The sequence below is a fragment of the Perognathus longimembris genome, chromosome 5 (genome assembly GCF_023159225.1).
Source record: "Perognathus longimembris pacificus isolate PPM17 chromosome 5, ASM2315922v1, whole genome shotgun sequence".
NCBI classification, from domain to species: Eukaryota; Metazoa; Chordata; class Mammalia; order Rodentia; family Heteromyidae; genus Perognathus; species Perognathus longimembris.
Genome location: NC_063165.1, coordinates 1,572,947 through 1,598,491, shown reverse-complemented (window position 1 = coordinate 1,598,491; position 25,545 = coordinate 1,572,947). Strand labels below are relative to the sequence as shown.

The 25,545-nt window shown below is 67.7% G+C and overlaps 1 protein-coding gene and 1 non-coding gene across 2 annotated transcripts in view; both read left to right on the top strand.

Annotated features, from left to right (window-relative positions):
• The window catches only part of Trpm2 (transient receptor potential cation channel subfamily M member 2), a 50,874-nt gene that overhangs the window by 5,651 nt on the left and 19,678 nt on the right, over positions 1-25,545 (top strand). The window contains 27 exon segments of the mRNA XM_048346438.1: positions 1,193-1,359; positions 3,340-3,520; positions 4,669-4,730; positions 4,935-5,135; positions 8,001-8,103; positions 9,960-10,081; positions 10,302-10,652; positions 10,758-10,895; positions 11,447-11,576; positions 11,733-11,878; positions 12,245-12,357; positions 13,405-13,618; positions 15,221-15,339; positions 15,841-15,973; positions 16,290-16,461; positions 18,470-18,493; positions 18,496-18,652; positions 19,110-19,291; positions 19,407-19,539; positions 20,729-20,816; positions 20,953-21,040; positions 21,372-21,413; positions 21,416-21,528; positions 22,194-22,270; positions 22,759-22,860; positions 24,153-24,239; positions 25,146-25,251. Of these exon segments, the coding sequence (XP_048202395.1) occupies positions 1,193-1,359; positions 3,340-3,520; positions 4,669-4,730; positions 4,935-5,135; positions 8,001-8,103; positions 9,960-10,081; positions 10,302-10,652; positions 10,758-10,895; positions 11,447-11,576; positions 11,733-11,878; positions 12,245-12,357; positions 13,405-13,618; positions 15,221-15,339; positions 15,841-15,973; positions 16,290-16,461; positions 18,470-18,493; positions 18,496-18,652; positions 19,110-19,291; positions 19,407-19,539; positions 20,729-20,816; positions 20,953-21,040; positions 21,372-21,413; positions 21,416-21,528; positions 22,194-22,270; positions 22,759-22,860; positions 24,153-24,239; positions 25,146-25,251 (3,551 nt within the window).
• On the top strand, positions 25,205-25,274 carry LOC125352093. Its single transcript, XR_007211099.1, has one exon. It is a non-coding gene; the product is annotated as a Z6 small nucleolar RNA (small nucleolar RNA).

Here is a 25,545-nt window from a genome sequence, read left to right as displayed (position 1 = left end):
AACGGGCGGGGCCCGCGTCAGGGCCCTGGGGCTGGAAAAGCCTGGCCAGCTCTCTCGGTCCTTCGGTACCTGCCGTTCCCCCCCCCCGCCCCCGCCCGGCTGCCTCTTCTCGCCATGCGCGGGGCTGGCTCCGGCTGTGACGCACCCAGGGCCTCCGGCAGTGCCCATCTTGGCTTGGCGAGGGGAGCCCACGGGGCTGCCAGCCAGTGTGGGGGGTCGATTCCCGGCCAGTCACGGAGGGAGGGTCGTTCAGGGCCTGCCCCCGGGGTCACGCCACTTCCCGAGGTCACCCTGCAGTGAGAAAGCCAAGCAGGCGCCTACGCCAGGTGACAGCCGAGCCTCACGGCTTTGTGGGGAGCTGGGTCACAGACGCCCACCCCCCCAGGTCCCCCGGGGGCCCGTGGGGTGGCCTTGAGCTCTGCGTTAGGCGGAGGGGGGCCGCTCCGGAGGTCACGTGGGCCTGGGGTCCCCCAGCTTGCCCTTCCCCTCCCAACCTGCAGCCCTTTTCCCGCCTGGCCGCGTGGTCTCTGTTGAGCCCGCCCACCCTCCCCCCCGCCCACCCTCCCCCCGCCGTCACCGGCCATGGCCTCTCCTCCTCTGGAGATGGGGTCCCCTCCTCTTCTCTCCCGGGCCCCCGGTCCCCGGCCCCGGTGCCCGGCTCCCGCTTTAGAGTTCCTTTCCCTTTCCTGAATGGCGAGTCTCTGGCACAGGCTTCTGAGGTGTGGAGGAAGCGGCCGGGTGGAGCAGCCAGGCTTCAGCTCAGGGCGGGCTCCCCGCGGTGGGCGCCGAGCCCGGAGGCTCCGCCGGTGCGAGCTCGGGGTCCCTGTGGAGCGGGGCCTGCGGGGAGGTGACCCCGCGGGGTCATCGCAAGCTGTGCAGGGGTCAGCAGGGCTCTGTAGACAGCGGGGCCGAGGAAGCGGGGAACGGTCCGGGTCTGGGAACGGAAGGACGGAGAGACACGGCTGCGGGCCCGGGCACGGAGGAGCCGTGGGAGGGAGCGGAAGATGGGGAGGCCCCCCCGCCCCCCTCCACACCTCTGCCCTGGGTCCCGGCTGCAGAACAGCCCGTCCCGCTTTAGAGACTCACTCCGCAGACGGTTTGGGACGCCCCGAGTCCGGAGGCCCCGGCGCTGGGCACAGAGGGGCTCCGGGTGCCCGCCGTCGGGGACGGCCACGCGCGCCTCCTTCCCCAGGGGCCTGGATCATCACGGGGGGCTCCCACGCGGGCGTGATGAAGCAGGTGGGCGAGGCCGTGCGGGACTTCAGCCTGAGCAGCAGCTACAAGGAGGGCGGGGTCACCACCATCGGCGTGGCCACGTGGGGCACCATCCACAACCGGGAGGGGCTGGTCCACCCCACGGTGAGTGTCTGCGCCTGGGGGGGGGGCGGGCGCCGGGGAGGGGAGGGAGGGGGAGGGGGGGCTGCGCGGGGGCCCCCGGAGCCGCCGGGGCGTGGGAGCCGTCTCCCCTCGGCCGGGCCTCAGCCGCTCCGCCGCCAGGCGCTGCTTCCAGCCGCGGCGTGCGCGCCGTCCAGGCACGGGGCTCGGTGCCCCACGGGGCCGCTGTGTGCCCGTGGGGCTAGACGCGCACGCCCACCTCGCACGCACGTGTGTTCAGCCCCCCGCCGCCCAAAAGTTCCTATTTCTATTGAAATGGCTGCCGAGTCCAAAATCTCACTGAGTGAGGCCCGGTGAGACCTGGAGACCGGATTGTGACGGAGGCAAAAAGTCCTTCTCGTTCCTGCGCCTGAGGAAGGAGCGCAGAGCTGCTTCTCAAGGGCGGCGGTGGGCATTGGTGGGCATTGGTGGGCATTGGTGGGCATTGGCGGGCATTGGTGGGCATTGGTGGGCATTGGTGGGCAGCGGTGGGCATTGGTGGGCAGCGGTGGGCATTGGTGGGCATTGGTGGGCATTGGTGGGCATTGGTGGGCATTGGCGGGGCATTGGTGGGCATTGGTGGGCATTGGTGGGCATTGGTGGGCAGCGGTGGGCATTGGCGGGCATTGGTGGGCATTGGTGGGCATTGGCGGGCATTGGTGGGCATTGGCGGGCATTGGTGGGCATTGGCGGGCATTGGTGGGCATTGGCGGGCAGCGGTGGGCATTGGTGGGCAGCGGTGGGCAGCGGTGGGCATTGGCAGGCATTGGTGGGCATTGGCGGGCATTGGTGGGCATTGGTGGGCATTGGTGGGCATTGGTGGGCATTGGTGGGCATTGGTGGGCATTGGCGGGCATTGGTGAACAGCGGCGGGTAGCGGTGGGCATTGGCAGGCAGCAGTGGGGCATTGGTGGGCATTGGTGGGCAGCGGTGGGCATTGGTGGGCATTGGTGGGCAGCGGTGGGCATTGGTGGGCAGCGGTGGGCATTGGTGGGCATTGGTGGGCATTGGCGGCAGCGGTGGACATTGGTAGGCATTGGTGGGCAGCGGTGGGCATTGGTGGGCAGCGGCGGGCATCTTTAGGCGTAGGTGTTTGCATACAGAAGAGGCTCTGGGGGGGCGCAGTCCCACGTGGAGCTCCCGTCCCACAGGAAGCTCCCCAGGTTGTGATCCTGAGGAGGTGCCCCCCCCCCCGGTGTCCTCCTGGTGGTGAGGCCGCCCCTTCGCAGGTCACCCCATGGGGTTCTGAGCGCACCCAGCCCCCTGCCATTTGCCTTTCGTGAGGCGCAGTCGGAAGCATGGGGGTGACCTCGGCTAGAGATCCCAGCACACCGCCACCCGCCACGCATGTGGTTCAGCTAAGCCGCCCTGGTGTGGCGGTGCCCGTCCCCCCGGGGACGCCTCTCCCTCCCCACGGCCCTCTCCACTTCCTCCTCCCTCCCCCCCCTCCCCCCCATTGCCGGTATTTACGATGGCTTCCCGACACCAAGCTCCGTATTAGTTCCTCTTGCTGCGAGATTTTTTCCAGACCCTAAAGCAACAGAGGTTTCTAGAATCACATGTCTGGGGGGCAGGGTTACGAAATCAGCATCACTGGGTTGTGGCCAGGCCTCCCCCCTCCAGAGGCTCTTCGGGGTCTGCTTCCTGCACTTTCCGGCTCCGGGGTGCTTCCGGCCGTCTCCCTTCCGCCTTTGTCTGCGGTTGCCTCGCCACCTTTTTCTCTGCTGTGCGTGTGTCCGTCCCGCTGCCCCATCTCAGGAGATGGCAGTTTGGACCTGTTCAGATAATTTAGGTTAATTTTGTCACGCTCATGTCCTTTATCATACCGGCAAGGACCCTTCCTCCAAATGCAGTCCCGTTTGCTGGTCTGGATCGGAAGCAGCCGTCTTTGGGGAGCTGTTCCGTTCCGGGCAGGGAGGCACGGAGCGCCCCCCGTCCTCCTGACCGCCCCCTGGCCGTCCACAGGGCGGCTTTCCCGCCGAGTACCTGCTGGACGAGGAGGGCCAGGGGAACCTGACCTGCCTGGACAGCAACCACTCGCACTTCATCCTCGTGGACGACGGGACCCACGGCCAGTACGGGGTGGAGATTCCCCTCAGGACCAAGCTGGAGAAGTTCATATCGGAGCAGACGAAAGAGAGAGGAGGTGAGGGGAGCATGCTCTGAGCACAGGGGTGGGGTGGGGTGGGGGGGTGGGGTGTGTGTGCGGCCGGTCAGTCAGTGCCCAGCTCGGCGGGCTGGGTGGTCAGTCAGCACCCAGCTCGGCCCCAGCTCAGCGTGCTGGCCGGTCCGTCGGCACCCAGCTCGGCGGGCTGGCTGGTCAGTCGGCGTCCAGCTCGGCCCCAGCTCAGCGGGCTGGCCGGTCAGTCGGCACCCAGCTCGGTGGGCTGGCCGGTCAGTCAGCGCCCAGCTCAGCGGGCTGGCCGGTCAGTCGGCACCCAGCTCGGCGGGCTGGCCGGTCAGTTGGCACCCAGCTCGGCAGGCTGTGTCCCGCATGCCCCACAGGTGCTTTAGGCACGGTAGAAACACAGCCGCGGGCTTAGAAATGCGGCTGGTCGGCTGTGGGGGCTCAGGGCTGGCTGGGTGGCGTGGCTGCACCTGTCACCCCAGCCAGCTGAAACATGGAGATGGGAGGAACGTGGTTTCTGCACCAGGGGCAAAAATATGTCACCCAAACCAAGCAAGGCCGGGTGATGGGAGCGCGCGCGCCTGTCATCCTCGCTCCTCGGAGGCCGAGACCCGGGGACCGAAGTTCACAGCCAGCCTGGGCGGGAAAGTCTGTGAGACTCTTGCCTTTAATCCACCGGCAGAAAGCAGCAAGTGGCGCTGTGGCTCAAGTGCTGGAGCGCCAGCCTTGAGCAAACAGAGCTCGGGGAGGGCGCCCGGGCCCTGAGTCCACGCCCCTGGGCTCCGGCCGCCCTTGCCCACGCGGCGTGGGTCAGCCCCTGCGGGCTGAGGTGGGCCTAGGCTTTGAAGCTCCGTGGGAAGGTTTGCAGAGAAAACCCGGCCAGACACGGTGATGTGCCGGGCGGAGAAGACGGGAGCTGGGGTGTAGCTCTGGGTGTAGCTCTGGTCATCGCAGCCCTCCCTCCCTCTCCTGTGGCCGTCCCCTCCTCCCCCCCCCCCCCCCGCTCTCCTGGAAGTGCCGGGGAGCGGGGTGAGTCGCGGGTGGGCAGCTGAGACGCGGGTTGTCAGATGAGCACGGCGTCTGCCAGGTGGACGGGGCGGGCGGAGCGGGCGGGGGGGGCGGGGCGGCCGCTCACGGCCCCCCGCGTGGCCCTGTGCTCTGCCCAGGCGTGGCCATCAAGATCCCCATCGTGTGCGTGGTGCTGGAGGGCGGCCCCGGCACGCTGCACGTGAGTGGGGGCCGCTGGGTGCGGCGGGGGGTGGGGGGCCCTGCTCTGGGGCGGGGGCGGCTCCATGGGCTCCGGTGTGGTCGAGCAAAGCCGGGCCGCCGGGCCCCGTGGGCCACGGCTTCCGGTGGGTTCCCGCGCCATCGCGGCGGCGGCTGGGGCGCCCCGTGGGGGCGTGCTTCCCGCTCACGCGGCCCCGGCCCGCAGACCATCTACAACGCCATCACTAACGGCACGCCCTGCGTGGTGGTGGAGGGCTCGGGCCGCGTGGCCGATGTCATCGCCCAGGTGGCCAACCTGCCCGTCTCCGAGATCACCATCTCGCTGATCCAGCAGAAGCTCAGCGAGTTCTTCCAGGAGATGTTCGAGACCTTCACCGAGAGCAGCATCGTCGAGTGGACCAAAAAGGTGAGAGGGACGGGCGGCCGGCCGGGCGGGACCGCAGGGGAGGCCTGGGGGGCTTCCCGAGACACTGTGGGGCCCGAGGCGGGGACCCCGGTGAGCCCGGCGTGGCCAGCTGAAGAGCCGGGGACGGACAGGACGCCCCGGGCTTGCTGGGGAAGGGAGATGGCGTGACAGCACGCCGCGCGCCAGCAGCCTGGGACCTCGTGCAGGGGCTGGGGGCCGGGGCGGGGCCGGGGCGGGGTGCGGCCTGGCCCCCCCTCCCCCCGCCCCCCCCCCCCCCCCGCACTGGAGCAGGAACAGCCTGGGCAGCTCCGGAAGCTGAGCTCTGCAGGGTCCCTGGCCCAGCCGTGAATCCCAGAGTCTGGGGCTGGGGGGCTGGGAGGCGCCCGTCCTGTTTCCCTCGGGGAGGACTCTGGGGCGGGGGGTGGGGGGGTGGGGAGAGGGGAGGAGGAGGACAGGGGCCTCTCTGACCTCAGTTCCCCCACAAGAAGTTGTGGGCAAGTAGGGAGTGTGCACACTTTTTACTGCCGCTCCCCGAGGAGCCGATGGGATTGTAAAAGCTCCCCCCCCCCGCCCCCCGCAAGCTTTGAGTGCAGCGTGTGCCCTGCGGGGCACACAGGGACAGAGCTCGGCCCCGCGGGCGGCCACAGCCGGCACACCGGCTCCGACTCGCCGCCCAGGGCCCGGAGAGGGCCTGCCCCCCGGGACGCGGGCTCCGACTCGCCGCCCAGGGCGTGGAGAGGGCCTGCCCCCCGGGACGCGGGCTCCGACTCGCCGCCCAGGGCGTGGAGAGGGCCTGCCCCCCGGGACGCGGGCTCCGGCTGGGCAGTGGAGGGGGCAGGGTGGCCTCGTGGGGCCCGGTGTGGCCTGGGTGCTCTTCGGGGAAACAGCCCCGCACGCAGGCTTGTGAGGCTCTCAGCCCCCCCCAGTTCCCCACCCCCCCAGGCTGCTGGGCTGCCAGGCAGGCCCCCCGAGCTGTTCTCAGTGAGGTGATAAATTATTCAGTCCATTCGGAGAACTGGATCTCATCTTGCATTCTCCAAAAGTGCTGTAAAAAAATCCGCTTCATGCCCTCAAAGTCGTGAGCGCTTTGTCCCGGCCTCCCGCGGCCCGCGCAGGGCTGTCTCGCCGCGATTCCGCCCCACGTTCCCCGCCCGTTCCCTCCTCGGACATCGCCTCGGGCCCCGGCCCATGCGGTGGGTGTCCCCCGGGGTGACAGTGCTGGCGGGCGTGGGTGTCCCCGGGGTGACAGTGCTGGCGGGCGTGGGTGTCCCCGGGGTGACAGTGCTGGCGGTGTGGGTGTCCCCCGGGGGCCGGGGTGACAGTGCTGGCGGGCGTGGGTGTCCCCCGGGGGCCGGGGTGACAGTGCTGGCGGTGTGGGTGTCCCCCGGGGGCCGGGGTGACAGTGCTGGCGGTGTGGGTGTCCCCGGGGGCCGGGGTGACAGTGCTGGCGGTGTGGGTGTCCCCCGGGGGCCGGGGTGACAGTGCTGGTGGGTGTGGGTGTCCCCCAGGGGCCCGGGTGACAGTGCTGGCGGGCGTGGGTGTCCCCGGGGGTGACAGTGCTGGCGGGCGTGGGTGTCCCCCGGGGTGACAGTGCTGGCGGGTGTGGGTGTCCCCGGGGTGACAGTGCTGGCGGGCGTGGGTGTCCCCGGGGTGACAGTGCTGGCGGGCGTGGGTGTCCCCCGGGGGCCGGGGTGACAGTGCTGGCGGGCGTGGGTGTCCCCGGGAGGCCTCGCGCAGGGCCCAGCATTCGCACAGTCGAGAGGAACGGCGTTCCCCACTCTGAGCAGTGGGCAGTGCGCGTGGCGGCTTAAATCCACGCGAGCGGCCAGCACCGCAGTGGCCCGTGGGCTTCACGCTCGATGGCCGCTGTGCTGTACAGTGAGGGGCGGGACACATTTGGGGGGGTGTGTGAAACGGGGGGGGGAGGCTGTGGGCTTGGGGAAGGAGCTCGGGAAAGTCCTTGTTTGTTTTGTTTCCTAGGAATGTAATAAGCTGTGTAGATAGACAAATGGCAAGCGGGAAGATGAACGGATGAGCTGGGAGACAGGGAGACAAATTCATGGATAGACAGATGTATACATGGACAGATGGACAGAAGGGGAGTTGATAAATAATTAGATATGGATAGATGGATGCACCTATAAGTGGATGGATAGGATGACTGAGATAGGGACATTATATGGACAGATAAAGACACAGATGTGTGGAAAGCTACCTAGACAGACAGGAACATGTAGATGGACAGACGTGAGGACGGGCAGATGGACAGATGTGTGGTTGGATAGATGGGATGCGTGGATGGGTAGGGACTGGGCAGATGGCTTTATGAATGGATAAATGAGTAGATAGGTGGATGGGCGGGTGGATAGATGTGTGGGTGGGTAGATGGATGGATGTGTGGATGTGTGAATGGATAACTGTGAATAGATAAGCGGATGGGTGGACAGACGCGTGGTCGGGTAGCTGGACGGGCGTGGGTGTGGATGGGTATATGGGTAGATGGATAAGCATGCAGGTGGATGGAGAGATACGGATAGGCGGCTACACAGGCAGCTGGAGAAGGGACAGAGCGGCAGGTGGACCGGGCGGGCGGCAGGTGCTCTGGAGCGGCGTGGGTTGGGGCGGGGACCGAGAGGAGGCGTCACCGAGTCACCCTCGAGGGGAGACCGCTGCCACTTGCGCGGTGTTTTCCACGCCGCAGGCCCCTCGGGACGTGAGGTGCTCGTTCCGGCCCGCCGGCTTCGCTGCCGAGGGCGGGCTGAGGGCAGTCAGGGCTCCGGCGCTCGTGGCGGGTTTGGCTCCGTGGGTCCCGAGCTGGCCGGCCTGGCTCACCACTCGGATCTCACTGGCGAAATGTCGTTACAGATTCAGGACATCGTCCGGAGGCGGCAGCTGCTGACCGTCTTCCGCGAAGGCAAGGATGGCCAGCAGGACGTGGACGTGGCCATCCTGCAGGCCTTGCTGAAAGGTGAGGCCAGGGAGGGCGGAGGCCAGCTTACAGGGGGAGGGCTCCCTTTGCGGGGTCTGAATCCACCCCGCCCCAGACACCAGGGCGTGGCTGCCTCAAACCCTCCCATCAAAGAAACGCCACAAACTCCCAGGAAGGTGAGCCCAAGGGGTTGTAGGTGTAGCTCAGCTGGTAGAGCACCAGCCAGGGAGCAAGAGCATTAGGTACTGAGTTCAAGTCCTGGTCTCTGAAAATAAAAGAGAGAGAAACTCAAGCAGTTCGATAAACGCCAACACTCAAAAGCCAAAGATTCAGAATCTTCAAAAGAAGCTTCTTCAAGAGACAGGACAGCCAAAATGTTCAACTACAGAAAAAACCCACACAACCCGCACAGTCGTCGGAGAGTCTGGTTTCTGATAAAACCGTCCTTCAAAGGGGAGGGAGATCAGACGCTCCCAGACACCCGAGCTCTGAGGGAGCTTGTGACCACCGGACCCGTGCTGCAAGAAGAGCTCCAGGGCAAGGCTGGCTCTGTGGTGGACACGCGGCTGGCGTGCCCGGGACCAGGGTTCTAGCCTCAGCACCATAAAAGCCAAACAAACTATGAAATAGTCTCTCTCTTCCCCTAAGCCCCTGGAACCCACAAGGGAGTTCTGGAGGGGACACTGAAGGGAAATGGCATGAATTGTCTAGTACTCAGCAATTCAAGGACATCTAAGAAATAAAGGTGAATACCTGCGCAGTTGGAAAAGCTACAGTGGTAACTATTTTGAAACACGAGTACCGCTTTTACAGTGATTTAAGGAATGGGTCTATAAAAACGAGGAGTCCAAGCAGGGCACCGAGGCTCAGGTCTGGGAGGAACACAGCTCAGGCAAGGCAAAATAGCGAGCCCCTATCTCGACCAATAAGCTAGATGTGGTGGTTCGTGCTGTAATTCTCATGACGCAGGAGGCTTAGGTTGCAGGACCACGGACTGGGTTGGCCCTGGCAGAAATGCAAGACTTGAAAAATATCTAAAGCAAAAATGGCTGGGGGTACTGCTCAAGAGGTAGAGCGCCTGCCTAGCAAGTTCTGGGCGCTGAGTTCAGTCTCCAGCACTGCAAACAAACAAAAACATCCGTAGCAGAAACAAAGCCGGAAAACCCTCGTATCTGTGGAAATTGAGCAATACACTGTTAGAACTAATAAATGAATCTGGCAAAGTCGCGAGGTAACACACAGCACACGAAATCAGCTGCATTTCTATGCACCGGAAATGGATCGTCTGAAAAGGAGACTGGAAGCTCAACCGGAATGACGAGGCTGAAGGCCCAGGGCGAAGGCCCCTCCCGAGGACCTCGGTGGGGGGGGGGGGGAGGTGGCTGTGGAAGCGGAGTAGCTGCGATTGAGGCAAGCCAAGCAGTGGGCGCCTGTAATCCGGCTGGGCACAGGCAGGACTGAGGTCTGGAAAGACCTGGACAAAAAACATGAAGCCTATCAGAAAGATAACTAAAGCAGAAACGAGGTGGGTGCACAGCAGCGTGGTAGAGCACGTGTCCTGCACATGTGAGGTCCCGGGTTCAAACCCCAGTACTGCCAAAGTAGGGGGACAAGATGGGATGAGGTGGGGTAGGGTGAGGCAGGGAGATGGAGAATCAATGCAAGGACGTGAGCGTGAAGTGCCTGCGTCTTCTTAAAAGGTGAGTTCTTTTCACCTACCAGTGACGGGGGGGGGGGGCGCCCGGGACGAGGGGGAGGGCGGTAGAAATCAGGTGGAACGCCGCGTGCTTCACCGTGGAGGGTGTGGCGGGGAGAAAGCCCCGGGCCCCGGGCTGTGGAGGGCGGCACGGGGCTGGGCCCGGCCGGAAGGCCCTGACCCCGGCGCCCTCTCCCAGCCTCGCGCAGCCAGGACCACTTCGGCCACGAGAACTGGGACCACCAGCTGAAGCTGGCGGTGGCGTGGAACCGTGTGGACATTGCCCGCAGCGAGATCTTCACGGACGAGTGGCAGTGGAAGGTGAGGGGGCTTGCGCCCGCCCTCAGGGCCCCCCGGGCCCCCCCCCCCCCGAGTCATGCCTGGGCAGGGAGGGGAGGGCGGGCCTCCGCCCGGTCCCAGCGCCGGGTCCCGCGGGAGACCCGGGTGACCTTCCCGATCCCGGGGGAGACCGACACCCGTGCGGGGCGTGGGAGCGCGGGGTTCGGCCGGGCGCTGGCCCCACGCCGCGGTCTCCCCCCAGCCCTCAGATCTGCACCCCACCATGACGGCCGCCCTCATCTCCAACAAGCCGGAGTTTGTGAAGCTCTTCCTGGAGAACGGGGTGCGGCTGAAGGAGTTTGTCACCTGGGACACCCTGCTCTACCTCTACGCCAACCTGGAGCCCTCCTGCCTGTTCCACTACAAGCTGCACAAGGTGCTGGCAGAGGAGCCGGAGCGGCCCTGCGCGCCCGGCCCCGCCCGCGTCCACATGCACCACGTGGCCCAGGTGCTGCGCGAGCTCCTGGGCGACTCCACGCAGCCCCTGTACCCGCGGCCCCGCCACGGCGACCGGCCCCGGCTCTCGCTGCCCGTGCCCCACATCAAGCTCAACGTGCGTGCGGGCCCCGGGGCGGGGGGGGCCGTGCCGGGCGTGGGGGGGTCCCGGAGTCGCCCGGCGCGGTGTGGCCGGGCTGAGTGGGCGGGATCGCTGCCGCAGGTGCAGGGCGTGAGCCTCCGGTCCCTCTACAAGCGCCCCGCCGGCCAGGTGGCCTTCACCATGGACCCCGTCCGTGACCTCCTCATCTGGGCCATCGTCCAGAACCGGCGGGAGCTGGCAGGGATCATCTGGGCCCAGGTAACGGGACCACGGCTACGAGTACACGGGGGGGGGGGGGGTACGCATCCGGGAACCTGCAGCTCCCGGCAAGGGGGGTACGCTGGGCCGTGGAAGGGGCAGGGGGTCTGCAGCCAGGGAGCGAAGAGCTTAGCTCTCGGCACGGAAAGCACTTGGATTTTTATGTGTGGGTCCTGGGTTAGAACTCATGGCTGGCCGCTGGCCCTGAGCGGTGGTGTCCCAGGCGCTCTACCTCTGGGGCACAGCACCGTTTCCAGGTTCCTGGTGGTTCACTGGGGATCAGAGTCTGGCAGACTTTCCTGCCCGGGCTGGCTTTGAACCGCGATCCTCAGATCTCAGCCTCCTGAGTAGCGGGGATGAGGGGCGTGGGCCGCGGGTGCCTGGCAGGCAGGAAAGCGCTCTGAACGATGATCAGCCCCGGTTCCTGGGCCACCGACCTCGTGGGTGCGTCTGTGCCCCGGGCCACCAGGGGGCATCTGTGCCCCAGTGCACCCGAGGCCCCGCACCCCGGGGTGGGGCGGGGGTGAGCCGGTGGCCCCCGCGTGTTCCAGAGCCAGGACTGCATCGCGGCGGCGCTGGCGTGCAGCAAGATCCTGAAGGAGCTGTCCAAGGAGGAGGAGGACACGGACAGCTCGGAGGAGATGCTGGAGCTGGCCGAGGAGTTTGAGCACAGAGCCATCGGTGAGCCCCGCCCGCGCGCGGAGGCCCCGGCGTCTCGGCCCGTCCTGCCCCGCGCCCCGCGCCCCGCGCCCCCGGTGGGTGACCGCGCCCCGCGCCCCGCGCCCCCCGGTGGGTGACCGCGCCCCCGCGGCCCCCGCGGGTCCTCCTCCCCGCCAGGCGTCTTCACCGAGTGCTACCGGAAGGACGAGGAGCGGGCGCAGAAGCTGCTGGTGCGCGTGTCGGAGGCCTGGGGGAAGACCACCTGCCTGCAGCTCGCCCTGGAGGCCAAGGACATGAAGTTTGTGTCCCACGGGGGGATCCAGGTGCCGGCCCGGCCGCCCCGCCCGCGCCCCCCCCCACTCCACGCGCGGGGAACCCTCCCCCGACCCGCCCGGGGAGGCCCGGGGGTCCGCGGGGGAGGAGGCGGAGGCCGTCCTTGGAGCCAAGACGGCCGGCCCCCGCCAGCCGGGGACCGCGGCCCTGCCCTGGTGGGGGGCGGGCCCCCCAGTCTGAGGAGGGGGCCGCAGGAGGGCAGCCCCAGCCCGCTGCCCGCCCCCTGGCCGGCCCCCCGTGCCCGGGACTCGGCTCACTGTGACTGACTGACCGTGGGAGTCTCTCTCTCTCGGGGTGCATGCAGGGTGGGGTCGGCCTGGTGGGGTGCCCGCAGTCCTGAGACTCCCCGTCCACAGGCCTTCCTGACCAAGGTGTGGTGGGGCCAGCTGTGTGTGGACAACGGGCTGTGGCGGGTGGTGCTGTGCATGCTGGCCTTCCCGCTGCTCTTCACGGGCCTCATCTCCTTCAGGTGGGGCGGGGCTGGGGGAGGTGGGGGCGGGGCTGGGGGAGGTGGGGGCGGGGCTGTGGGGCCCAGGGGCAGGGCTGAGGGAGGTGGGGGCGGGGCTATGGGCACCAGGGGCGGGGGCTGAGGGAGGTGGGGGCGGGGCTATGGGCACCAGGGGCGGGGCTGAGGGAGGTGGGGGCGGGGCTGTGGAGCCCAGGGGCAGGGCTGAGGGAGGTGGGGGTGGGGCTGTGGAGCCCAGGGGCGGGGCTGTGGGCACCAGGGGCGGGGCTGGGAAGGTGGGGGCGGGGCTGTGGGGCCCAGGGGCAGGGCTGTGGGAGCCCAGGGGCGGGGCTATGGGCACCAGGGGTGGGGCTGGGGAGGTGGGGGCGGGGCTGGGGGAGCCCAGGGGCGGGGCTGTGGGCACCAGGGGCGGGGCCTCTCACAGGGATGAATCACAGTCAGGCCAGGATCCTAGAATGGCAGATGTGTGGGGCAGAATCCGGGGGACCGCGTGCCCCGTGTCCCTGCCCTGTCCCCTCTCCACTCCCGCAAGCTGGGGGCGGGGAGGGCGGAGCAGCTGGCTTTGGGATGGGGCGGAGCTGGCTCTGGGTGGGCCGCCCGGGGCGGGGGGCGGGGAGGGCAGTGGTTGGCCCGGCCTGCGGCCCCTTGGCACCCGCGGGGTTCAGTCGCGGGGCCAGTCCCGGTTTTCCAGGCGGTGGATGCGGTGTTGTGTGTGCAGCCCCTGTCCTGCGCGCTCACTGCAGGTGACACAGCCAGGCGGGATGGGAGCGGCGGTGGGCTGTGGGGTCCTCGTGTTGTAGGACTGTCTGGTCCCCCCTCCTGCCTCCCCCCGCCCCGCGGCTGGGTGTGAGGCGGTGGACACACCGAGGCTGCTTGTGCAAGCCTTCCCTGGGCCACGGCACCTCCGGGGGCTGCTCCCGGCCCCGGGCCGCTCGCTGCGGGAAGGGCGCCCTCGCAGGGTCCGTGGGAGCCCCGGGGGGCTGAGGTCTGTGGATGTCGGGCGTCCGGCTGGTCACGATCCCCCCCCCCCTCGCCGTCGCTGTGCCCCAGGGAGAAGAGGCTGCAGGCCGAGGGCGGCCCGGCCCGCGCCCGCGCCTTCTTCAACGCGCCCGTGGTCATCTTCCACCTGAACACCCTGTCCTACTTCGCCTTCCTCTGCCTGTTCGCCTACGTGCTCATGGTGGACTTCCAGCCCGCACCCTCCTGGTGTGAGTGCCTCATCTACCTCTGGCTCTTCTCCCTAGTGTGCGAGGAGATGCGGCAGGTGCGCCCCGGCCCCGCCCGCCCCCCGCGGCCCTCCGGGACCCCGATGCCCCTCGCCCTGCCTAGCCCGGTGACCTCCTCCTGGGGGACCACCGTCAGACCGTCGGCGTTGTTGCCCCCTCCTCGTGGGGCCCCGTCCCGGGCCCTCCGCGCCCCGCCCCCTCCCTCCCTGGCCTCCGCCCCCACCGTGGAGGGCATGGCAGGCGGGGCGGGCCCAAGGCCAGGGCGGGGCTGGCCACTCGAGGCCGGCGGACTGGGAGCCCTGAGGTTCGGCCGCGGTTCAGCCCCGCAAACATCTGCAGAGTAGGACTTGCCGAGGCGCGGGCGGGCGGCTGAGCACGCGGCCAGGCCTTCCCCGCGGGGAGCGCGCGCGTCTCCAGCCCGCAAGGGGTCGCCGCTCACCAGCCGTGCCACCGGGAAGCCCCCTGAGCCCGAGGCCGGTTCCCACGGGGGGTCGGGCACCCAGACGCCGCCGGCCACCCCGAGGCTGACCTCGGTCTCCAGTGCTCCGGAGGTCCGGCTGCACCCCTGGGGGCCAGCGCCTCGTGGCTGCGGTGAACGCCACCCAGGCTGCTGTGTCCTGGGGACTGGGAGCCTGCGGGCAGGTGGCCCCGGTCAGCTGCGGGGTGGCCGCCGTGGGCTCCTCCGTGGCCCTGGCTAGCTCCTCTCTCTCTCGGGTGGCCCTGGTGGTCTCCACAGTGGCCCGCTCAGCTCCTGGCTGAGCCTGTGGCCTCCCCAGGTAGACAGTCAGTGTGCACGGGGTGAGGCGTGGGGGGGACGTGCGGGGCAGGGTCCCCGGGGCTGCGGCTCCGGGGCTGCTGGCCTCTCCTCCCCCGTCCCCGGGCTCAGCCTCCCTGCGGCAGCACGGGCCGCAGAGCACCCCGCTTCGCCTCGCTCTGCCCCTCCACGCTGGCAGGGGCCCCGGCTTCCCAGAGCTGGGCCCGGCGCCGGGGAGGGCGGGGCGACCGGCGGCCGGCCCCGCGGGCACCTCCCGCCTCTCCTCCCAGCACGGCCTCGGGAACGGGCCGGCAGAGGAGGGGGCCTCCACACGCACACGCACACGTGCACACACACCCACTCGTACGCACGGAGCTCCTTGGGAGGTGGCTGGCAGAGGAGGGGGCCTCCTCCACGCACACGTGTGTACACACGTGTACAACACGCCCACACACGCGTGCATATGAACACCCCACACTCGCATGTGTGCATGCCCCTCCCACGTGTACACCCCGTACATAATGTACGTCGTACACGCATGTGCAAAACACCCAGACACCTGGTCATACACAAGTGTACAAGTGTATAGCGCACCGTATGTGTGCATACGTTCACATGAGCACACCTTTACACACGTGCACCCTTGCACGATGCACCCCCACGCTTGTGCACACGCTGACATGCGCTTGCGTTCACACACGCGTGCGCTCACAATGCACACGTGCACACACACTCGCTGGACAAGGGTCCCGGGGTCCCAAGGAGGGCTGGGACAGGAGCAGGGCCTGCCGGGAGCTCGCAGCCGGGCCCCTCGGCCTCCCCGAGCCCGTCCCTCGGGAGCCTGAGTGACCCTGACGCCCGCGTCCCCCGACCTTGCTCTCAGTAGCTCTTCTACGACCCTGATGAGTGTGGGCTCATGAAGATGGCGTCCTTGTACTTCAGCGACTTCTGGAACAAGCTGGACGTGGGCGCCATCGTGCTCTTCATAGCCGGGCTGACCTGCCGGTGAGTCCCTGGCGTGCCCCCCACCCCCCGCGTGGCGCCAGGGCCCCCTCCCCTGCCCTCAACTCTCCTCTCCCTCTCCCTCTCCCCCTCCCCTGCCCTCAACTCTCCTCTCCCTCTCCCTCTCCCCTCCCCTGCCCTCAACGCTCCTCTCCCTCTTCCCCTCCCCCTCCCCCTCCCCCTCCTCCTCTCCCTCCTCTCCCCTTCCTGCTCCCCTCTCCCTCCCCCCTCCCCCTCTTCCTCTCTCTGTCCACCCCCCTCCCTCAGTGGACTCAGGGCCTTGTGCTCTCCCCTTTGAGTCCCAACTCCAGCCCTCTTGCGTCAGCTGTCGGACCTGAGCCCAGAGCTTTAGCTTACACAGCGGGAGCTTAACCGCTCGGTCCACGCCCCCAGCTCCATGGAGATTCTGCTTCTGCCCTTTGACCCCTCGGGGACCCGGCTCTGCAGAGCCCTGTGCCCCAGGGGCCCCGCGTGACCCCCGCGTCCGCCCCGCCCGGCCGCCAGGCTCGTCCCGGCCACGCTGTACGCGGGCCGCGTCATCCTGTCCCTGGACTTCATCATGTTCTGCCTGCGGCTCATGCACATCTTCACCGTCAGCAAGACGCTGGGGCCCAAGATCATCATCGTGAAGAGGATGGTAGGCGGCGAGGGCGCCCCCCCGCCACGGGGCCCCCCGAATGCCCCCGGACCTGGGCCTGTACCCCCTCTTCCGGCCCGTCCCTCCCTGCTTCTCCTCCCGCCTGTGCGGCCCGGCCTCGCCTCTGCCCAGCCCGCATCCTCTCCCCCTCCCGCCCCTCGGGGAGCACCCCACACGGGCCCCGACGCTGCGAGGCCGCGGGGAGGCCCGGGGGTGTCCCCCGGGAGCCCGGCTTCCCGCGGTCCCCAGCGGCTTCCCGTGGCACCGGGCGGACCCAGCGCAGCCTCGGCCCGTGACCGAGCCGTGGTCTCCGCAGATGAAGGACGTCTTCTTCTTCCTCTTCCTCCTGGCCGTGTGGGTGGTGTCCTTCGGGGTGGCCAAGCAGGCCATCCTCATCCACAACGAGCGCCGCGTGGACTGGATCTTCCGAGGGGTCGTCTACCACTCCTACCTCACCATCTTCGGGCAGATCCCAGCCTACATCGACGGTAGGGGCTGAGCGGGGGTGGGGGAGGGAGGAGGGCTGGAGGAAGAAGGGGGGGGTCCCCAGGATGTCCACTCGGCGCCCGCACGGGCCGGCTGGGTGGAGCGGCTCGCGGCCTCCGGAGAGCCGGGCGCACGGCGCGCACCGGGGGGCCTGGGCCCGGCGGGGGCGGGGGGCGGCGGCGGAGAGGCCGGGCGGGCCGTGCCCCCCTCCTGCTGCCACCACAGCCAGGAGTGACGTCCCCGGCGCCCCCGGGCAGCGGCTTACGCAGTCGGCGCTTGCCTGAGTCTAAACAGCATCCTGGAAACTTAATCAGCCTGTCACACAGCGCGCACCCCACACGGGGGCCAATTTTAGAGGGCTGGCGTCAGCCCCAGAGCCCTCCCAGCACGGTGCCGCCCTGCTCAGCCCCCCCCCCCCCCCCGCTCAGGCCCCTCCCCGCCCCCCCCACCCCGCCGCCCAGCCCCGTCCGCCTCCCCGGATGCTCTGTGCAGACCGGAGGGTGCGAGGCGGGGCCTTGTGTGCCGCCTGCTTTCGGGGTTCGGCCGCCTTGAGTCTGTGTCCCTTGGAGCCTCGTTCCTTTGGATTATGAAATAACCACCATTGTGTGGATGGAGCCCGTTCGGTTTATTTACTCGTGCGGTGGTGAACATTTAGATGATTTCCATTTCTAGCTGCTGTGAATAATTTTTACCATGCCCAAGCCATTTGTAAGTTTTTGTGGGGATACACGTTTGACTCTGGGGGGAACTGCCCAGCTGCTTCTACACTGGGGGGGACGGTCCTTTTTGAACCTCCTCTAGCAATATCTGAGAATTCCCTTTTGTGTGTTCCACATCCTACAAACACTTGCTGTTGTCTGGCTTTTAAATTATAGCCATCCTGGTGGGTGAAATGCTGCATCTCATTGTGTTTTACTTTGCCCTTCTCCTGGGGTCCTGGGACTCAGTCCCAGGCCTTGGCCCGAGCTAGGAAAGTGCTCCACCCCCCCCCCCAGCCTACCCCACCCTCAGTGTGCGCTCCTGGAATAACTCATGTCAAGCATCCTTTTTTTTTTTTTTTTTTGGCCAGTCCTGGGGCTTGGACTCAGGGCCTGAGCACTGTCCCTGGCTTCTTCCCGCTCAAGGCTAGCACTCTGCCACTTGAGCCACAGCGCCGCTTCTGGCCGTTTTCTGTATATGTGGTGCTGGGGAATCGAACCTAGGGCCTCGGGTATCCAAGGCAGGCACTCTTGCCACTAGGCTATATCCCCAGCCCTCAAGCATCCTTCTTGAATATCTTCTTTGGGAAAGGTCTCTCCCCGTCTTTTGCCCATTTCCCCCTTCAGGTATTATTATATTTATTTATTTTTGAGTTACAAGGGTCTTTCATCTTAAGATGTCCGAATATGATTTGCCAGTATTTTCTTATTTTCTGTTATTCCTTGGGTTATCTTTTTCACTTGGGAAAACAACAACAACAAACTCGTTTTTGAGACAGAAACATAAAAAAATATTTTTTTGATGGTACCGGGCTTACTCGGAGGGGTTTGGGGCTGTCCCTGAGCTTCTTTGGCTCACAGTGAGCACCCTGAGCCGACGCTCCTCTTTTTGGGGTAGTTTAGTGGAGATGGAGTCTCTCGCACTTTCCCGCCGCAGCCCTCAGATCTCAGCCTCTGGAACGGCTGGGATTGCGGGCGTGGCCGGCCAGCTCTTGGCTGGGATTTTTTTTTTTCCTAAGTTAAAACGTTATGATCTTCTTCCTTCTTTATTACGTTGACTCCGAGGTATTTCATTCTCTCGCTTTTAATGCGACGCTCACCCTCTTTCCCATTGAAAATCCTTTTCCACCCGAGGGAGCTCCCCAGAACTGCTCCCCTCCCCCCGTGAAGGCCACGGGGCTCCCGGAGGGTGCGCGGACAGCCCGGGGGGCCAGGAGGGCCGGGCCTGAGTGAGTCTGCTGCACCCTGGCCCCGGCCCCCTGTGACTCTGTTGTTTCCTCATCCCCCCACCCCACTCCGCTCGTGCCGTCAGGCGTGAATTTCGACCTGGACCAGTGCAGCCCAACGGCACGGACCCCTACAAGCCCAAGTGCCCAGAGAGCGACGTGGCGCGGGAGGCGCCCGCCTTCCCGCAGTGGCTGACCGTGCTCCTGCTCTGCCTCTACCTGCTCTTCGCCAACATCCTGCTGCTCAACCTCCTCATCGCCATGTTCAAGTGAGCCCCGCCCCCGCCCCCGGGCGGCCGCACAGCCCCCCGTCCTTCCCACAGCCGTGGGGAGGAGGCGGGAGCCCGGGACCTTCCCACGGAGCCCCCCCCCCCGGGGAGCGCGGGTGGTGGCAGGGAATCGGCAGGGCGGCTCCTCTGACAGCGTCATTCACCGTGGCGGCCATGTCCACCTGCCCTTTCTCTCTCCTTCCCGGGGACTCGGAGCCGGCGCGCTCGCTGGGGCTCTTCCGTCCACGCCGCGCCTCGAGGCCCCATGTCCCCGTGGCGTTTTCTCTCTGTCACCTCGGCTGGCAGGAGGCTGGTCCTCCGTGCTGTGCTTCCGGCTTCCTTCCTTCCTGTCACATTGCCCCTCGGCCCCTGGTGTCCTCCAGGCTCCTGGCGGGGGGGGGGGGGCGGGGGGCATCTCCCGCGCACAGCCTGACGCCCGCGCCCTGTCTCCCGCCAGCTACACGTTCCAGGAGGTCCAGGAGCACACGGACCAGATCTGGAAGTTCCAGCGCCACGACCTGATTGAGGAGTACCACGGCCGGCCCCCCGCCCCGCCGCCCCTCATCCTCCTCAACCACCTGCAGCTGCTCATCAAGAGGATGGTCCTCAAGATCCCTGCCAAGCGGCACAAGCAGCTCAGTGCGCCCCCGGGGCGGGGGGCCGGGCTCCAGCTCCCCGGGGCCCCGACGTGGGTGTGGGGGGACCCTCCTGCGGGGACCGGGGGCTCACCCCACCGCCCCGCCCCACCCCACAGAGAACAAGCTGGAGAAGAACGAGGAGGCGGCCCTGCTGTCCTGGGAGCTTTACCTGAAGGAGAACTACCTTCAGAACCAACAGCACCAGCAGCGCCAGAGGCCGGAGCAGAAGATCCAGGACATCAGCGGGAAGTGCGGGCCAGCACCCCCCCCTCCACCCAAACCCGGGCGGGAAGTGCGGGCCAGGGCCCCCCCACACCCCGGGTGGGAAGTGCAGGCCAGCCCCTCCCCCCTGGCAGGAAGTGCAGGCCAGCCCCTCCCCCCTGGCAGGAAGTGCAGGCCAGCCCCTCCCCCCTGGCAGGAAGTGCGGGCCAGCCCCTCCCCCCTGGCAGGAAGTGCAGGCCAGCCCCTCCCCCCTGGCAGGAAGTGCAGGCCAGGCCCCCCCCCCCCCCCGCGGGAAGTGCGGGCAGTGCGGTCCACCTGCAGAGGCCCACGCCCACCCGCCGGGAGGGAACTTGCGGTGCCCTGGTGCCCAGACCCTAGCCAACTGGCCACGGGAAGTGGAAGGGGCTGTGGCGGCCATCACCATCACTACCGTCCTGCCCCCGCCCAACTTCAGGCCTCTCCCAGGGGAGGTGGAGCGGCTGGCGGAGCAGGGCTTCGTGACCCCACCGCCGGGGCCCACGCCCGTGGCACCCCTCGCCCCCGCAAGGCAGTCTGGGAGAGCTGGGCAGGGGCCGCCAGCCTGGTTTTCCTGGGGTCAGGCGTGGCGTGGCCGGGCAGCCAACCCCGGCTCTCCAAGGCGGTCATTTCCTTCCCGTTCCTCGATGGCTGCCCGCTGGCTTCGCTACGATAGAATACGCCTTGCGGTGGGCACTGCGGGGAAGGAGGAAGGAAAGCAGCCCTGGGCAGGGCCAGGGGCCGCTCAGGCCGCGTGCCGGCCACAGAGCTGCGCCTCCTAGAAACACAGCCGGCCGAGGGGGGGAGGGCGCCCCGCGGCCAGCGGAGGAGAGCAGGCCCCGGGCCCTCCCCTAGACGCCCGGGAGCACAGCCCAGAGCGGGCGGCGGCCGTGGCACGCACGGTGCGCTGGCCCCTGCGGCGTCTCCCCGGCCCCCCGACCCGCCGTGCCGGCCTGGCTGGGGCCGGGACGACGGCGTCCCTCGGGGCACGAGGCAGGTTTACTCTGTAGCAGAAACGGATGTTAACAAACGCTTTCCCGTGAGGAGGACAGAGACCCCTGAAAGCGGGCGGGCGGGCGGGCGGGGGGCAGGGCCCCGCCCACGGGGCCGCAGGGCCGTCTGCAAGCGGGCGTGCCGTTCACTGAACTTGCCCGGGGCCCCCGCGTCGGGCTGCAGCCGGCTCAGCCGCGTTCTCTTTCAGAGTGGACGCCATGGTGGGCCTGCTGGACATGGACCGTGTGAAGAGGTCGGGCTCCATGGAGCAGAGGCTGGTGGCCCTGGAGGAGCAGGTGGGGTGGGGGAGGTGCGGGTGGGAGGGTGTGTGTGGGGGGGGGTAGGGCACGGGGCGTGGAGCCCCGGGGGCTGTGGCCCCGCGCGATCAGGTGCAGCACGGGTCCCGCGTCTTCTGCGGGCTGCGTTTCCCAGGTGACGCGCACCGCCAGAGCCCTGCAGTGGGTCGTGACCTCCCTGAAGGACGCCGGCTTCGGCTCGGCGGCAGCTGCGCCCACCCTGGGTGAGTGGGGGGCTGGACCAGGTCGCTGCGCTCCGGGGGGGGGGGCAGGCCGCCCCACCGCCCGGGGGAGGGAGGGGGGCTGGGCAGCCCGGGCCATCCGCCCGGCCGCAGGAAGCAGAGTCCACCTCCCTAGATCTGGCCCACCAACGGGCACCGCTGGCTTTCCTTGCGGGTGGCCGGCCCCCGGGGGCACGCGAGCCCCGCGATTGGGCGGCCCTGCTAGGGGCCCGGGCCCCCAGCTCTGTACCCCTGCCCCCCATCCCGTCCCCTCGATGCGCCGGAGCCCGGGCCCAGCCCTTTACCACCCCTGACCCAACGTGGCCGACCCCAGCCCCTCAGAAGCCCTGCGATGAGCCGGACGGGGACCTGGGCGTCAGAAGAAGGCGGAAGAGCCGGGCGACGGCTACCACGTGAACGCCCGGCACCTCCTGTACCCCAGCTCCCCGGTCACGCGCTTCCCCGTGCCCAACGAGAAGGTGCCGTGGGAGGTGAGCACCGGGCCCCACCCCGCGTCCCTGCAGGGGGGCGGGGCGGCGGGGGGGGGGGACGGGACACGGGACTTCTGCCCTTCGTCCAGGCCTCGCCGTGCCCAGTGTCCGGCTGTGCTGGACGGATGAGAACACGGGGGCACACAGAGGTCGGGTCACGCGATCCCCGCGGCTGGACAGGTGGAGGGACCTGGTGGCTGCTCCCCTCCCCCGCAGCCCGTGGTTCGGGGCCGTCACCCCCAAGGCTCCCCTGATCCTAGATCCCCCCACCCCCCGTGAGCAGCTGTCCCCTCATCTCTGAGTGCCAGGCGTGGACGAGAGACACACAGTGACAGAGGTGGATAATGGCACTGGAGAGGGCCACCCCTGCTCACGCTCTCCTGGCCCTCCTGGAACCTTCTAGGCTTATGCCTTCCCCCACTTTTACTGCATGGAGTCCTGCTCACCCCTAGAGGCCCACCTAGCTCCAGTGCCTCCCCGTGAAGCCACCCCTGCCCCCCGTGGGCAGCAGGAAGTGCATGTTGGGGCCCCCGCGTGGGGCCCCGCTCAGAGCTGCCCACGCGTGCTGGGGCTCTGGGGCCCGGCGGGGTGCGCTCTGGTCTGCGAGCTGCCCCAGGGGGCGGCTTCCCCCGGGGAGACTCTGAGGAGACCCCGTCCTGCCGCAGGCTGAGTTTCTGATCTACGACCCTCCTTTTCACACGGCCGAGAGGAAGGACGTGGTCCTCGTGGATCCCGTGGGAGAGTGAGTGTCCCCCCCGCCCTTCACAGATGGCTGCGTCCACCGGCTTTGGGGGTGACCTGTGGCCCTTCCTGGGCTGTGGGCTCGGCTCCTCTGGGGAGGGGACGTGGCTGTGTCAGGGCCATCTCTGAGCTAGGGCCCTGGGACACTGCTGTGGGGGCCACCAGTGGAGGCCCAGCCGTGGCTCCCGTGGCTCTGCCCTGTGGGGGGGTCACTGGTGGAGGCCCAGCCGTGGCTCCCGTGGTTCTGCCCCGTGGGGGTCACCATGGAGGCCCAGCTGTGGCTCCCGTGGCTCTGCCCTGTGGGGTCACCGGTGGAGGCCCAGCCGTGGCTCCCGTGGCTCTGCCCTGTGGGGGTCACCGGTGGAGGCCCAGCTGTGGCTCCAGTGGCTCTGCGCTGTGGGGGTCACCGGTGGAGGCCCAGCCGTGGCCCCCGCGTCTCTCTCCGCCTGCATGTCTGCTCTCAGGAGTGTGCTCTCTCATCTGCTCCAGCTCCCCGGAACCACTGACCAGGATCCGCTACAACGCCCTGGACGGACTGACAGACCGGCGCAGCTTCCACGGGGCATACGTGGTCCAGGACGGGCTCCCTCTGTGAGTGCCCGGTGCCCTTCCCCCAGCCCTCCGCCGGCCCGGCTCGGGCCTGGCTCCCGGCAGCGGTTCCCCTGGGCAGGGCGGGTGACTTCTCTGGAAGAACAGCCGGCCAAAGGACAGGGCCCCTCCGCCCGCAGTGCGCGGCGGGCCTGCCGCACAAGCTCGGGCCGTACCCGGGGCGGCTGGGGCTTTGCCCCGCAGGCCCCCACGCGGCCCCGGGGCGGGGATTGGGGCGCCGGAACAGCGGCGTGTCACGGGAGGCCGGTGCGCAGCCCTGGAGGAGGGGCAGAGACCGGGCTGGGCTCCCGTGGAAGGATGGGCGTTCGCTCCGTGCGCTCATGGGAGATTTCACCCTGGACACGGGTGCGGGGCCCGGCTCCACGCCGTCAGGCAGCCGGTGAAGCCCTGCCGGGCGCCACTCTGGAACTCGGGCAGCGGGAGGAAGGGAGGGGCTTGAAGGAAGGGAGAGTCAGGGGTGGGTTTGGCGGGAACCTTCTGGAACAGAGTGGGTTACTGTGCCCGCAGCCAGGGCTTGCGCAAGGCAGAAGCAGGGGACAGGAGGCGCGAGCTACGCTGTGGCCAGGACTGCGGTGGTGGGGCCCGTGGACGGGCAGGGGGTGGCTGAAGGTCGTGGGGGAGGGGAACAGGCACCCTGAATGGTAACGGGCCCCGGCCCCGGGCCCGACGTGGCTGAGCGGAAGCAGGTGTGGGAGATGACTGGCCAGGGTGCTGGGGACTAAGTTGTCTCGGCTGGCTTGCGTGGCTCTAGTGACACACCGCAGACTGAGCAGGGTATAAAGAAAAGGCGCTTGCTCCCGGTGCCCGTGGCTTGCCCGCCACCCTAGCTGCTCAGGAGGCTGAGGTCTGAGCATCTCGAAGCTGTTCTGGGCAGGAAAGTCCATGAGACGCTCATCTGCAATGAGCCACCAGGAACCTCGAAGTGGGGCTGGGGCTCAGCATGGAAGAGCACAGCCTTGAGCACAAGAGCTCAGGGCAGTGCCCGGGGCCTTGAGTTCAAGTCCCATCACCCACAGCCGGAACGCAGCTGATCTTCCCCGGCTCTGGCTCGAGACCCAGGTGGCGCGCGTTGGAGCCTCTGTGCCTGACGCGGCCCAGAGCCTGGGGCCGCACACGAGGCCGGGAGAGGCCTGGCCACACTGGCCTTGGTGGCCATGGGGGGGGGGGGCTCTGCCACGTAGCCCCACGCGCAGGTCACCCCTCCGGGGCCACCCAGGTCCCCCCGCCCCGCCCTCGCGGGCTAGCGGTGGGCTGACCCCTCCCTTCCCACCCAGGAACCCCATGGGCCGCACGGGGCTGCGAGGACGCGGCAGCCTCAGCTGGTTTGGACCCAACCACACGCTGCACCCCGTGGTCACCCGGTGAGTCGTGCCACCGGCCAGACGTCAGCCCTGGGGGACCCGGCTCCCCAGGAGGGAGGGGGTCCTGTGTGCCGCGGGGCCAGCTCTGGGCTTGGCCCTGCCGGGACAAGGGGAGGGGGTGGTGTTGGTGGATACGCGTGGATGCCCTGATGTCCGTGTGCTCCCCGTGGGTGCGTGTGGACGCCCCCATGTCCGCGTGCCCCCCTCCGTGTTAAAGCCCAGGCCGCCCTGCCTGCCTCGGAGGCTGCCCTCTGGCCCCTGGGTCCCCTCTTTAAGTCCCCCTGGGGATGACTGGTGTCGGGTCCCCTGTGCATCCTTCCGAGGACCTTTGCCTCCTCTCTGTTAAATGAGCTCTGTAAGAAGAAATGTGCGTGGGGAGACCAACGCCTGGCCAGGCCCCCACTGAAGAGAAATAGATACTGAAACCAAGGAAGAAGTAGACATGCATAGCACCACTGTCTGCTAGTGTGTTTCGGAATATATCCTATGATGTTGTTAAACACACACATGCACACGCACACCCCAAATCCACAGTCATGAATGCGTATCCACATACTAACCACACCCCTCATTCTATCTACCATCCATTTATCTAGCATCTATCTAGCATCTACCTATCAACTATCAGTCATCTCCATCTGTCATAACTATCTGTCAACTATCTCTATATCTATCAATTATCTATATCTATCGATTATATCTATCTATCTATCTATCTATCTATCTATCTATCATCTATCTAATCATCTATCTATCTATCTGTCTAAATTCTTTTCCTCTCAGTCACGTTCTGTAAGCTGGCGTGGTCCTCGTTCTCTCGCTGGGCGGGGCCGCGGTCTTTCCCAGGGCTGCGGGCGGGGAGGGCGTGGCCTCTCCTGCCCAGGTGTGAGCCGGGCCCCTCTGCAGGTGGAGGAGGAATCAGGACGGAGCCATCTGCCGGAAGAGCATCAAGAAGATGCTGGAGGTTCTGGTGGTGAAGCGCCCCAGCTCCGAGCACTGGGCCTTGCCAGGGGTAAGCCGGGGGTGGCGGCAGGGTGGCGGCCTTGTCATCCCCGGTCCCCCTCCCTCATCGCCCCCTCCTCCCCCCCGCACGCAGTCCCCGGCAGGCTGTGCCGGGCTCTTGCTCTGCAGCGGAGGGTCGGCTGCTCCTGGCCTAACGGGGCTCCCGCGGTGCCGGGCTGGGCTTCTGTTGGTGTCTGCACGGGGCCCGTGCAGCGCTGAGGACACAGGCCGGGTTCTGTGGCCCTCGCTGTGTCCATCAGAAGCTGCCCCGCTCCTGGGGAGCTTCCCAGACTGCTCCCCCGAC